Source organism: Dama dama, chromosome 13, assembly GCF_033118175.1.
Source record: "Dama dama isolate Ldn47 chromosome 13, ASM3311817v1, whole genome shotgun sequence".
Taxonomy (NCBI): Eukaryota; Metazoa; Chordata; class Mammalia; order Artiodactyla; family Cervidae; genus Dama; species Dama dama.
In genome coordinates this window covers 24,604,205-24,618,980 of record NC_083693.1, presented here as the reverse complement: position 1 = coordinate 24,618,980, position 14,776 = coordinate 24,604,205, and the positions used below count along the sequence as shown (strand labels likewise).

The 14,776-nt window shown below is 45.9% G+C and overlaps 1 protein-coding gene across 3 annotated transcripts in view; it reads left to right on the top strand.

Moving 5' to 3' along the window:
- SV2B (synaptic vesicle glycoprotein 2B) overlaps nt 1-14,343 on the top strand; it is a 229,594-nt gene extending 215,251 nt beyond the window's left edge. For all 3 annotated transcript variants that reach the window (XM_061158634.1, XM_061158633.1, XM_061158635.1), the window contains exons 11-13: nt 683-883; nt 7,843-8,002; nt 13,067-14,343. In XM_061158634.1, the coding sequence (XP_061014617.1) occupies nt 683-883; nt 7,843-8,002; nt 13,067-13,250 (545 nt within the window). In that variant the 3' untranslated portion in view covers nt 13,251-14,343. The remainder of the gene's footprint in view (nt 1-682; nt 884-7,842; nt 8,003-13,066) is intronic.
- Nucleotides 14,344-14,776: the final 433 nt, after the last annotated feature.

The window sequence follows — 14,776 nt, the reverse complement described above, 5'->3', positions numbered from 1 at the left end:
TGCTACATCAGTACCTTGCCCCATGTTATTATTATTGTTGTTCAGTTGCTAAGTCATGTCCGACTCTGCGATCCCATGAACTGCAGCACGCCAGGCTACCCTGTACTTCACTATCTCCCAGAGTTTGCTCAAATTCATGTCCATTGAGTCGGTGATGCCATCCAACCATCTCCTCCTCTGTTGCCCCCTTCTCCTCCTGCCTTCAATCTTTCCCAGGATCAGGATCTTTTCCAGTGAGTCGGCTCTCCACATCAGATGGTCAAATTATTGGAGCTTCAGCTTCAGCGTCAGTCCTTCCGATGAATATTCAGGATTGATTTCCTTTAGGATCAACTGGTTTTATTCCTTGCTGTCCAAGGAACTCTCAAGAGTCTTCTCCAGCACCACAATTTGGAAACATCAGTTCTTCAGCTCTCAGCCTTCTTTATGGTCCAACTCTTACATCCAAACATGACTACTGGAAAAACCATAGCTTTGACTATACAGACCTTTGTCTGCAAAGTGATGTCTCTGCTTTTAAATATGCTGTCTAGGTTTGTCATCGCCACGTGTTACCTTGACTTTGTCTGATTGCCAGGGGTGGTGCTGCTTGCCCAAGGAAGGGGCATAACTCCAATCCCTGCCTCTGCCCCAAATCTTCCCCCCTGTTTCACATAAACCACATGTTTCTGTCTCTCCGCAGACCTCTATCAACATAAGTTCATCAACTGTCATTTTATCAACGTTACCTTTCTGGAGCAGAAGGAGGGCTGCCACATGGACTTAGAGCAGGACAACGACTTCCTGACTTACCTCGTCAGCTTCCTTGGCAGTCTGTCTGTTTTGCCGGGGAACATCATTTCTGCCCTGCTCATGGACAGAGTAGGAAGGCTCAAGATGATTGGTGAGTTGTCAGGGATGTCGTGTCTGTGTTCTAGTGGGCTAGGGCGGAGGCTTAAAGTGGAGGAAAAACAGCAGGATTTTCCTTTTTCTTTTTCAAGAAAACTTGCACAGGAAACCATGTAGGTAAGATGAATTCTGCTGGTATAGAACCAAGTCTGCAAAACCCCAGGGAACCTTGGAGATCTCTGAGATCCCTAGTCCCGGTCGGGCACAAGCCTTCATTTCCTGATTCAGCAATTCTGTCACAGTTATGTATTCTATTAGCACTTCAGTAGGATGTTAAATACGTCCGCTATACCCAGTTTGTATTCCTCTTGGTGGAAAAATACACTAAAATGCTCTTAAATGAGGATCAATTTCATTCAATGATCATAAATAGATCTTGTTACTTTTTATTATTTAATAGCAATAACATTCTGGGCTTTGGAGTTGGACAGGCTTGTGTTGGAATCCTATCACCTAAAGGCTATTTGACTTTGGACATGTTCCTTTACTTCTCTGGGCCTCATCTTATAGATAAGTAGACTTATGATGGGCTGGCAGGGGTTTGTGAGAATCGAACACAACGTACCCAAAGCATCTCCTAGTGCTCCGTGCATTGCAGGTTCTCATGTCTGCCTTGCTTCATTCTGCCAGATTTGCAGCAGTTTATTACCAAAACACAAGCCAGGCATGGTGAACAAGAAATAAAATATATATACACCCAGAGTCGGGGTAAACGTGGGGCTTCCCAGGCGGCACTAGTGGTAAGGAGTCAGCCTGCCAGTGCAAGATATGCAGACGATACGAGTTCCATCCTGGGGTCGGGAGTAGGAGGAGGAAATGGCAGCCCACTCCAGGTTTCTTGCCTGGAGAATCCCGTGAACAGAGGAGCCTGGAGGACTATAGTCCGTGGGGTCACAAAAGAGTCGGACACTACTGAGCACAGCACAGGGAAAACGTACACAGAGGAATATGGTCAAGGGGCTTCCCCTGTGGCCCAGTGGTAAAGAATCTGCCTGCCAATGCACGAGACGTGGGTTCGATCCTTGGTCCAGGAAGATGCCACATGCCCTTAGGCAGGTAAGTCCATGCACCACAACTGTTGCGCTTGTGGCCTGAGCCTGGGGGCCGCAACTACTGAAGCCTGTGCATCTAGAGCCTGTGCTCTGAAACAAGAGAAGCCTCCGCAATGAAAAGCCCTCACACTGCAGTGAAGAGTAGCCCTCGCTATCGCAACTAGAGAAAAGCCCACGCAGCACGGACGGCTCAGCCAAAAATAAATTGATAAAATTATTGAAGAAAGAATATGAGTCAAGGCCAGGGGAGGGGGAGCAGACAGTATGCTGATAGACATGCCTCGAGTTCGGCCCCAGGGATGTAGTTGTCGGGAAAAATTAATTCCAAGATCCTAGCAGCAAGGCTCAAAAGATGCAAAATAAATTGCAGAGTCTCTTTGGCAATAAGTAGTTGCATGAATATTTAGAATGGTGAGCCCAAGACATGGCTGTGGTTTCTGCTTTTTAATCTCGTCGAGAGGATGGTCATGTCTCAGGCATAGCAGGTTGAGCTGCGTCCTCTTCAGCAACAGTGTTCTGGTTGGACCTGAAACCTGATGAGGGAAGACAGTGGCTGATTAACTTCTGTGATGTCTGTGCTGAGCTCGGGGTCTGCCACTGAGTCACGGCTTAGTCACGCTGTGGGATGGAGCGAACCAGCGAAGATGACCTCTTTCCTGGACGAGTTGGAGGCACCGAGTTTTTCAGCAGAAGGTCCTGCAGGGGTGGCGTGGTGTCAGAGACTGGCGGGCGGGAGTCAGCTGGCCGTCTCGGCCAGCACTGGCTTTGTGAGTCCGCACGACTTCCTTGACGGCTCTGAGATTCTCTCCCACGATGGTTAAAATAATACCTCTGTTAGCTCCAATGAGAGTGTGTGACACTTCTGCCACCGGCCTTTTTTTTTTTTTTTTTTTTAAATTTTCAAACTATTAGTATGTAATGAGCTAGACAAATAGTGTGTTCCAAGCAGTCTCTGTTGGTCTGTCTAATAACAATATAGAGAAGAAAAACAGGTGACTGAAGCCATATATTTTTACTTGGCACTTGAACTAAATCACTTGGAGTGGCTCTGACAAGTCTATTTTTATGGGAAAAACCCCCACAATTTTGGAGAAGAAAAGAGCAATCTTTGTACAAGAAAGTGAATTTCTTTTCTTTTTTTAATGATTTCTTTATTTATTTTTGGTTGCACTGGGTCTTCGTTGCTGCCCACAAAGCAATGGTGCCTGGGGTCTACTCTCTAGTTGCGGTGCGCAGACTTCTCATTGCAGTGGCTTCTCTTGTTGCAGAGCATGGGCTCTGAGGATGCGTGGGCTTCGGTAGTTATGGCACGTGGGCTCAGGAGTTGCATCTCCCGGAGTCTAGAGCACAGGCTCAATAGTTGTGGCACATGGGCTTAGTTGCTCCCTGGTTTTGGGGATGTTTCTAGACCAAGGATCGATTCTGAGTCTCCTGCATCGACAGGCAGATTCTTTACCACTGAGTCACGAAGGAAGCTCTATCGTAAGGTATTGAATGTAGTTCCCTGTCCTATACAGTAGGACCTTGTTTATCCATTCTTGTATATAATAACTTCAGGTAAGTAATATTTTTCCTGATTTAAAATTTATTTCTTTTTAATTTTATTTTTGGCTATGCTGGCCTGCCAAAAATTTTTGTTGCTGCATGCAGGCTTGCTCTAGTTTTGGCGAGCAGGGGCTACTCCCTAGCTGTGTGCATGGGCTTCTTATTGCAGTGGCTTCTCTTGTTGCAGAGCGTGGTCTCTAGGACCCGAAGGCTCCACAGTTGTGATGCAAAAGTTTAGTTGCCCTGAGGCATGTGGGATATTCCTGCACCAATGACGACCCCATGTCCACTGCTTTGGCAGGCGGATTCTTAGCCACTGCACCGCCAGGGCAGTCCCCAGGAAGTGAGTTCCTATCACAGGCCTTTTAAGTCCTAGGGTTGAATAGTGAATTCTGTGTCAGCTCCTGGAGTAGCTGAAAGAGTTCTTGGGAGATGAGGGTGGATGAAGAGAGGGTGGGGGGCGTGCCCCTGTGAGCAAGAGCGACGGACCGCACCCCTCAACCAAGGGCGCAGGGAGGGCTGAGCACCCGGAGCAGGCGGGGCGGGGAGAGAGCTCATCCTTTCCTTCACCACCGAGTCTCTGCTTGTCATCATGAGTGTATCCCAGGTGAAAGTGGATTTCTCCAGTGCTAACTTGTCATACTCCCCAAACTGGATATCTGCAACTAATATTTACCGTTCATCATTCTTCATGTGTTGTCCAGTCACTCAGTTGTGTCCAACTCTTTGTGATCCCGTGGATTGCAGCATTTCAGGCTTCCCTGTCCTTTCCTATCTCCTGAAATTTGCTCAAACTCGTCCACTGAGTCAGTGATGCCATTCAACCATCTCGTCCTCTGTTGCCCCCTTCTCCTCTCTCCTTCAATCTTTCCCAGCATCAGGGTCTTTTCCAATGAGTCAGTTCTTTGCATCAGGTGGCCAAAGTATTGGAGCTTCAGCTTCAGCATGAGTCCTTCCAATGAGTATTCCGGACTGATTTTCTTTAGGATTGACTGGTTTGATCCTCTTGCTGTCCAAGGGACTCTCCAGAGTCTTCTCCAGCACTGCAGTTCAAAAGCTTCAATTCTTTGGCACTCAGCCTTCCTTATGGTCCAACTTTCACATCCATACATGTCTATAGCAAAAACCATACCTTTGACTATATGGACCTTTGTCTTTATATTTTGATCTTTTACTAATGTCTATTTCATTTCTGAGCAAGATTGTTAAAAGCTCATATAGTATCCTTTTTGTAACTTTAGAAAAAGGCCTGGCGTACAGTGTATCAACTGCTATATTCTCAGGGCCCAGTAACTGCCAGGTGCTCAATTAATGTCTCAATGTGATGTGAGTGACCTGTTTTGACATTGCCTTTCCCATGACCCTCAGACAACCCCTCAGTCGAGTCTGTCGGAGCATCAGTTATCCTGCTTACTCTGCCACTGTGCCCTCTTCTGGCCAGAATTGTGCCTTGTTAACAACAGAGAAGAAATTTTTCCTGATGAGCCTGTTAGTCCTCATTTATTCAATTTAATAAACATTAATTTGTCCAGGACAGTTCTCCACCAGCCTGTGTGGTCAGCAATGGGAATACGATGCTAACTGAGACAGACAGCATCCTTGTGCTTAAGGAACAAATGATCTATTGGAGAGACAGACATAAACTAGAAATTTCATTCAACTAACACTTAGGAAGTGCTTATTAGAGGTCAGATTTTGTCCCAGGCATTTTGTAAATATTAATATATCTAACCTTCATCTGTGATGGGGAAAGTGAGACAGCTCAGGGAGGTTAAGTGTCTCACTCAAGGTCACACAGGGGCAGCTGGGGTTGACCTTAGGCCTCTCCATCACAAGGGGAATAAGAACTAATGATGAGAGTGGAAGATGTGGGGACCAGAGGGATCTATAGTGTCTCTATATTGACTCAACGTAATCAATCCTAAGGGAAATTAGCCCTGAATCTTCATTGGAAAGACTGTTGCTGAAGCTGAAACTTCAGTACTTTGGCCCCCTGATGTGAAGAGCCAGCTCACTGGAAAAGACCCTGATGCTGGGAAAGATTGAGGGCAGGAGGAGAAGAGGGGGACAGAGGATGAGATGGGTGGATGGCATCACCGACTCAATGGACATGAGTTTGAGCAAGCTCCAGGAGATATTGGAGGACAGAAGAGCCTGACCGGCTACAATCCAGCGACAGGGTGGGGTGGGGGGATCTCAAAGAGTCAGATATGACTTAGCAACTGAACAACAGCAATGGTTCCCTATCACTTGATTTCTTTGATGATAATATTTTGTTTTCAATAAATATTGTACACCAAAGCCCATGGCTGGCCACTTTGATGCATACATGTTGATGGTACAGTTCTCAGGGCACTTGTGGTCCAGTAGATAGTAGTCTCCTCCCATTCTAGTTCTCTCCTCACTGTTGGAAAGACGTTAGCATGCTACCTAGTCACAACCCTATCCCCTCCCCAGAATCAGCAGAATGCAGGTGGACAGTTACCATCCCCCAGCTCGTCAGCAGGGTTTGGCATGAATCTCGGCGGCTCTGGGTCTGATGGCGAGGCTCCAGATAGAGGCGTCCCCTCCCTCACCCAGGGAGGCACTTGCAGGGGAGGCCAGAACAGCCTTTTGGCTCCTTGGCAACCTGAGGACCCCTCCAGGCTCCTGATCCCTGGTGGGGACTCCTCTCTGTTTCCCAGCTGGTTGGTTGGGACCTGCTTCTTTCCTTCCTTTCTGCCAACTATTCCCACCACATTTCCAGACATACTCTTGATCTCTGCTCTGTATCCACTTAAGACTTCCCGAGCTCTTCTGGGCTGGATGTATTGAATTTGGGTAGGATGCGACATAGCCTTCTTTCAAGGGGATTTCTTATCATTAACTGTATCACCCAGAGTCCTGGTGAGGAAAGGAGTTCACCCAAGATAGTTCTGGTGAAGACTGTACGATGGAGCAGCATTTACACGTGTGGGCAGGGTTATGGGAATAGATGAGGTTGATGAGACTCTCAGATACTAGTGACAGTGGGCAGCAGGCTCTATCTCCAGGGACAGAGGGAGAAAACAGCAGTAGCTGAACCCAGGGAGAGCTAGAACCAAGGAGGAGGAGGCATCCGGGAGAAACTATAGTCCTGGAGGGATGTAGCGTTTGCCCCAAAAAGGGCTTATAAAGCAGGCTGGAAACTGGCATGAAATACCCTGAGCCCTTTCTCTTTGCAACTGACAAGGGAGCCAGCCCCAGGCAGGCTGTCCACAGGGGTTAGCTTGCTGGGGCACAGAGCAGGGCTGAGGAGGGTAGCTTAGATATCTGGGATGCAGATGGCATACATAGGAATGAGCAGCAGGGCTCTTGATCAAGTGTTCTTCTGTAGCTCGTGTCCAGCTGTGTTCTCAATGGAACTTGAGCTCCATAAGAATGGAGTCATTAAAAAAAAAGTATTGCCTATGCTCTGTGACAACCTGGAGGAGTGGGCTGGGGTGAGAAGTCGGGGGGAGGTTTATGAGGGAGAGGACATATGTATGCCTGTGGCTGATTCATGCTGATGTATGACAGAAACTGTCACTAAATTGTAAAGTAATTATCCTTCAATTAAAAAGTAAAGGGCTTCCCTGGTGGCTGGGTTGGGAAAATCCCTTGAAGAAGGCAAAGGCTACCCATTCCAGTATTCTGGCCTGGAGAATTCCATGGACAGTCCATGGGGGTTGCAAAGAGTCGGACAAGACTGAGCGACTTTCACTTACACTGGCGGCTCAGTTGGTAAAGAATCTGCCTGCAATGTGGGAGTCCTGGATTTAAAAAATTAAAAAAAAAAAGTTTTCAAGTATTTATTTATTTTTGGCTGCACTGGGTCTTCGTTGCTGCGCCGGCTTGTCTGTAGTTGCGGCAAGGGGGAGCTCCTCTCTTGTTGCGGAGCACGGGCTTGAGGGCGACAGGCTTCAATATTTGTGGCTCCTGGGGGCTCTGGCGCAGGGGCTCATTTGCCCTGTGGCCTGTGGGAGCTTCCTGGGATCAGGGATTGAATCCGTGCCTCCTGCATTGGCAGGCGGATTTGGTACCACTGAGCCATCGGGGAAGTTCCAAGAATGGAATCTTCTGACACTGATGAGTCTGGCATATAATAGTTTCTTAACTAATATCCACCCTCTCTGCCTTGTCTTCAGTTACTCTGGGCAGGACAGTACCAGGGAGGGAGAATTTAGAAATCCTTCCTGGGGGCTCATTCTGGTGACCCATGCAGAAGGCTCTAATTCCATGGCTGGGGTGCCATGTGGGGGTCCAAGCTGTGCTCTCTTTGTGTGGAGATGAACCTGCTTTTGCAGGTGTTGTCTGACATGGGTTTCATGTTTCTTCCTGCTCTGATCTCCCTGGGCAGGTGGCTCCATGCTCATCTCGGCCGTCTGCTGCTTCTTCCTGTTTTTCGGCAACAGCGAGTCTGCAATGATCGGCTGGCAGTGCCTGTTCTGTGGGACCAGCATTGCTGCCTGGAACGCGCTGGATGTGATCACAGTGGAGCTGTATCCCACCAACCAGAGGTCAGCTCCTCTCTGCGCTTCCCTATGGGACTTGCTTGGGCTCCTTTGGCCAGGAGTCAGCCTGCCTCAAGATCCTCCACGGGGACCATCTTGGTCTTCTTGGGGTTTGATGGACCAAATGTCTCTTAGGGTGTTGAGTTTGTCTCACCTGGAGACTGGCATAGGCCTGGGTTTGGGAAGGCTAAGGCTTGATAGAGTGGGCTGGATGGCAAGATGCAAAGGACAAGGGGAAACCTTGTCCAGGAGAGAGGAGCTAAGGTCAAACCTATGTATGTGCCACCCAAACGGAGATGAGAACAGGCATGCCAGTGGGAAATGAAGGAGAAAGGGGAAGAGCTAGACAGACAAAGGGTGGAGCAGAATAAAGGTGGCATGAGACAGGATGGTTAGGGCATTTACAGAGAATGTGGCAGGAATGCCCAGGGTTTATTTTCTTTCATGCACAGTCTTTAGGAAGTTCTTTTCAGTTCAGTCACTCACTCATGTTTGACTCTTTGCAACCCCATGAATGCAGCACACCAGGCCTCCCTGTCCATTACCAACTCCCGGAGTTTACCCAAACTCATGTCCATTGAGTCGGTGATGCCGTCCAGCCATCTCATCCTCTGTTGTCCCCTTCTCCTTCTGCCCTCAATCTTTTCCAGCATCAGGGTCTTTTCCAATGAGTCAGCTCTTCACATCAGGTGGCCAAAGTACTGGAGTTTCAGCTTCAGCATCAGTCCTTCCAATGAACACCCAGGACTGATCTCCTGGGATGGACTGGTTGGATCTCCTTGCAGTCCAAGGGACTGTCAAGAGTCTTCTCCAACACCACTGTTCAAAAGCATCAATTCTTTGGTGCTCAGCTTTCTTTATAGTCCAACTCTCACATCCATACATGACCACTGGAAAAACCATAGTCTTGACTAGATGGACCTTTGTTGATAAAGTAATGTCTCTGCTTTTTAATATGCTGTCTAGGTTGGTCACAACTTTTCTGCCAAGGAGTAAGTGCCTTTTAAACCAGACCTCTACAGGAAGAGGTCTGGTTTAAAGGCATAGGGTCAAGGCCCATCACTTAGCAGATAATTTCTTCTCATGGAGTGGGATTTTTTTTCTTCTGTGGATTTTTTCTTTATTTAATAAAAAAGTTACACAGTGTAAAATCAGACAGTGAAAAAAAAAGATTTACAATGAAAAGTTCAATCTTTCTTCTACCATAAGCTGCTAGTTCCCCTCTCAGAAGCAGCAGCTACTGCCAGTTTCTTGTGTATTTGTTAGAAATATTCTTTGCATAAAGAGGAATGCATATGTGTATGTGTTTATATGTATATGTGTTTGTGTGTTTTATGTGTATGTTACCATCCCCCCTTTTAAACCAAGATGAGAACATGCTATGTTATGCCATTCTATGCCATGTTTTATTCTCATAGGCATATATTTTGGAGATTGTTCCATGTTACTTTCTCACTATTTTAAATGGATTCATAGTATGTGGAGGGGGGATTTTTCAGGAGAGCAAGTGAGTGGCTCTTGGGCCAGAAATGAATGTGAAGTGGTGTGGAAAAAAGTGAAAGTTAGTTGCACAGTCGTGCCCAACTCTTTGTGATTCCGTGGACTGAAGCCTGTCCCGCTCCTCTGTCCATGGAATTCTCCAGGCTAGAGTACTGGAGTGGGTTGCCATTTCCTTCTCCAGGGCATCTTCCCAACCCAGGGATAGAACCCAGGTCTCCCACATTGCAGGCAGATTCTTTACCAGCTGAACCACAAGGGAAGGTGTGGAAGGCTAGTAAATGCAATTCTGCAGAAATAATGATATTCCCAAGATTGATGACAGAGGTATTGGATTACAGGTAGCTAGGGAAGAGCACAAAATACTGTGTTTGAAACCTGTCCTGTTAATCAAAGAACTTCTATTACAAAAAATAAGAGGTGGAAAGTTATCTTTATTTCAGCAATATGTGATTTTAAATCCAGGGAACCTACGGGAAGTAAACAAAGAGACTAATAGAAACAATAAAATAATTTGGTGAGGTGGTCAATAATAAAACTAACATAAGAATTTATAGATCTTAAAGAAGATCAAATATTTTAAAAAATGAAATTCATTTAATAATGGAAGAAATCATAATATATTTCAGAATCAATTTGATGAGAAAACTGAAAAACTTATGTGAAGAAATCATAAAACTTTACTGAGAGATATGAAGTGAAGTGAAGTCGCTCAGTCATGTCTGATTCTTTGCGACCCTGTGGACTGTAGCCTATCAGGCTCCTCCATCCATAGGATTTTCCAGGCAAGCATACTGGAGTGGGTTGCCATTTCCTTCTCCAGGGGATCTTCCCAACCCAGGGATCGAACCCGGGTCTCCTGCATTGTAGGCAGATGCTTTACAGTCTGAGCCACCAGGGAAGTCCTACAAAAGATATAAAATAAGACTTAAATATGTGTCAAGATGTATCTTACTGAATTCTAAGAAGACTTAATATTACAAAAATGTTAAGTATTCTTTAGCTTTTGAAGCATCCATTCACAACTCCATGAGATTTTTTTTCCCACCCTGGGAAACTCGAAAAAAATGACTGTAAAGTTTATTTGGAGAAATACACATATGAAAATATCCAAAAAATTCTGAAAACAAAAAGACTGGAGTTCGGGTTGGCACAAATGGATAAAATGTGATATAGTTATAGAAAAATTGTAAAACTAATTTAAAGTACAAAAATATATATTCTTCATAAACTTGTGGTATGAAATAGAGACAGTTTTACTTAATTTGGGGAGGACTAGTGCTCAGAACACGGGCTTCTAAGGTGGCTCAGTGGCTTGGAAGGAAAGCTATGACAAACCTAGACAGTATAATAAAAATCAGAGACATTACTTTGCTGACAAAGGTCTATACAGTCAAAGCTATGGTTTTCCAGTAGTCGTGTATGGATGTGAGAATTGGACCATAATGAAGGCTGAGCACGGAAGCATCAATTGATGTTTTTGAACTGTGGTGCTGAAGAAGACTCTTGAGAGTCTTTTGGACAGCAAGGAGATCAAACCAGTTGATCCTAAAGGAAATTAACCCTGAATATTCATTGGAAGGACTGATACTGAAACTGAAGCTTCAGTACTTTGGCCACCTGATGTAGAAAGCCAACTTATTGGAAAAGACCCTGATGCTGGGAAAGATTGAAGGCACTAGGAGAGGGGACAAGAGAGGATGAGATGGTTGGACGGCATCACCGACTCAATGGGCGTGAATTTGAGTAAGCTCCAGGAGGTGGTGAAGGACAGGGAAGCCTGGCGTGCTGCAGTCCATGAAGTTGCAAAGATTCAGACATGACTGAGCTACTGAAGGACAGCAACAACTAATTCAGGAGACACATGAGTCGAGGGTTTGCTCCCTGCGTCGGGAAGATCCCCTGGAGAAGGCAACGGCAACCCAGTCCAGTATTCTTTCCTGGAAAGTTCCAATCGTGCTTAGAATATTGTCTCTGTACATAAATGGAGTCAGAAGACGATTGATGGTTAACAGTAGTTATCACTGGGAAGTGTGGTTAATACCAATTGGGATTAGATTCTGCCATGAGTGAAAGACTCCAAATATTAATAACTGCAGATGTAGGAAGGTAGGAACTGCAAGCTCTTTTTATCTTGTTCTTCCTCTTTTGTGACCTCAGTCATGGTCCACAATGAGACCATCTAAATTCCAGGAAGCAGGATGCAAGGAAAAAGGACTCTTTAAAACAAAACAAAGCAAACCTTTTTATTTTATATTGGAGAATACCCACTCCAGTATTCTTGGGCTTCCCTGGAGGCTCAGTCAGTAAAGAGACTGCTTGCAATGTGGGAGATCTGGGTTTGATCCCTGGGTTGGAAAGATCCCCTGGAGGAGGGCATGGAAACCCACTCTAGTATTCTTGCCTGGAGAATCCCATGGACAGAGGAGCCTAGCGGGCTACAGACCATGAGGTTGCAAAGAGCTGGACATGACTGAGCGACTCAGTACACAGCACATAGCCAATTAACAATGCAGTGATGGCTTCAAGTGAATAGCAAGGGGATTCAGCCATTCATGTATCCATTCTCCCCGAATGCCCCTCCCATCGAGACTGCCGCCTGACATCGGGCAGAGTTCCCTGTGCTATGTGGTAGGAAAAGACCACTCTTGGAAGCTCTTAAAGAAGTTTCTCAGCAACTGCCGCTTGTGCTTATATCCCATTGGCTTGAGCTTCATCACATGGCTAAGCTCAGAAGCACGGGAGTCTGGGAAATACAGTCTTATATCTGGAGACCTGCTATTTAGGCAGAACTGTCTTCGTCACAAGAAGGTAGAGGAGTTATTCATGGGGAGCACTTACACTTTCTGCTTCATGTCACAGTACTCAGATGTGTGTATTAAGTTGCTTCAGTCATGTTTGACTCTTTGTGACCAGGGACTGTGGATTGCCAGGCTCCTCTGTCTATGGGATTCTCCAGGCAGGGACACTGGAGTGGGTTTCTGTGCCCTTCTCCAGCGGATCATCCTGATCCAGAGATCAAACCTGCATCTCTTGTCTCCTGCATTGACAGGTGTGTTCTTTACCTCTAGCGCCACCTGGGAAACCTGTGAACAACTCACGTTGGAAGGAAATACTCCAAAATGTTAATAATGGTGATTCCTTTCAGTGGTGAAGTTACAAGTTCTTGCATCTTTATGTTATTCTGTGTTTCCAAATTAGACTAAAATAAGAATGTGTTATTTTGATATTTAGGGAAAAAAATTCCCTCCCACACCTTCACTATACTTCTTTATTATTATTTGCTTGAGGGATCCACTCCGACAGGGTTTTTATTTTTTTTTTTTTTAAACCTTTCTATTTTGTGTTGAGGTAGAAAACAATGTGCTGATTAGAAAACAATGTTGTAGATTCAGATGAACAGGGAAGGGACTCAGTGGTACTTGTACTTGTATCCATTCTCCCCCAAACTCCCCTCCCATCCAGGCTGCTCTCTACTTCCTCCACCAGGGAAAGAGAAGAACCCAGTCCCATACACCTACGGAGGTCTAGTTTGTATCCTCCAGAATGGTTAACTTTCTCCTTCTTTTACAGGGCAACAGCTTTTGGCATCCTCAACGGATTATGCAAATTTGGCGCCATCCTGGGAAACACCATCTTCGCTTCTTTCGTTGGGATCACCAAAGTGGTCCCCATCCTTCTGGCGGCCACTTCTCTCGTTGGGGGTGGCCTGATTGCTCTTCGACTGCCAGAGACTCGAGAACAGGTCCTGATGTGAACCACCTACTGGGGAAAGGAAATGTTGGAAGAACCTCGTCTGGGAACCTCAACTGTGCCCACACTTCCTGTCTGTCACTGTCCAGCAGACACCTGGATAGCGCAGGAGGAAAAGTTGAATTTGTAACCCCTAGTTTAGCACCCATTTCAGCTGTCTATATGTTTGTAACTCAGGTGACTGATTCAGGGGTTTCCTGAGCTGTCCTCCCGTAGAATCCCAGAACTCCATGCTTGGCTTCTAGTGTCCCCAGCCCAAAGCGGAGAACACCCTCGAGCGGGAGGACAGACTAAGCGAGGGGTGTATATTTCTGCAAGTGAGGTACAAGGACTGTCTTGCATTTCAAAATGAACTTGAGAAACACGCAAGTTCCTCCGTAAAGTTCCTCGGAGCCCAAGGACTTAACAAATTGACTTGGTGGGGAAGTTGAGTCATCATCTGAATACTGAAGTACATACGATACATATATTTTTGCAGTTAAAGTGTCACTCCTCATAGATTCCATTTGAAAATTGGCACAGTAGCATTGAAGATACTCTAATATAGGAAACCAAATATTTGAGCAATATCTGTAGAAATCTATGTTACCCCCTCCAAGAGTCCTCTAAGTTTTCCATGATGATTAGGGGGTAAATTGAAGAATAATATTTATTCCTATTTTGAGTCAAAAACACTTAAGGGGATAGGCATTCTGTAAACTAACTTTGTACATAATTGTCTTTGGGTTTCATTTGCAGAAATGGTGTCTGCAAGTATTTGCCAGCATTTAGCCATATTTGGAGAGGAGTTGGTGTTTGAGGTCCCAGGAAATTGGGGCTGATGGAGTGAAGTGGAAGCAGAACTTCTTATAGCCATTTAACGTGCTGGCAGGAGGATGCACTTCACGAACTCACGTTGCACTGTTCATTTCATTCAGGCTCTTTTCTTCTTGTGGGGGAGAAGTTGTTTCCTCTCTTACACAGACCGCTGGTTAAACGCAAGCTCACCATCATCCATCCTAGCATTTGATGTGCCTGCTCACCCGGAAGCGACATGGGAAGTGTTCCGTGGCTTCTGCCATCTTCTTTGTAGGCAAGAATAAGACACGGTGGACAGCGTTGGGGGTGGAGGAAGGGGTGGGGAAATGCAGCCGCAGGCCTTCAGAGTGTGAACTTGGCAGTGAAACCCGATCTGTGTTTATTACAATGGTCAGATCCCATGAAAAATCTCCTCTGTGCGTCTCGGTTCTGCTTCTTTTTAAAGCAGACATTGGCATGGAGGTTAGGGAGTGCATTACTTGTCATATATGTTTTTCTTCAGTCCTCACAAGGAACATTTTCCTGAGATCTAGTATGAAACGTGAATGGGGGTAGGGGTGGGGGTGGGGTGAGGAACTCAGGACAAACTGCTTTGGCAAAGGTCGGTAATAGATTGAAGTCTTGAATCCATTGAAAAAGAACAACCATTTCACCCATCAGAACTGTCTTGCATAGAAGGGACTGTGAGCTATAAGCCCTGGGTCCCTGGAGGTGAACCCTGAGGCCAAATGG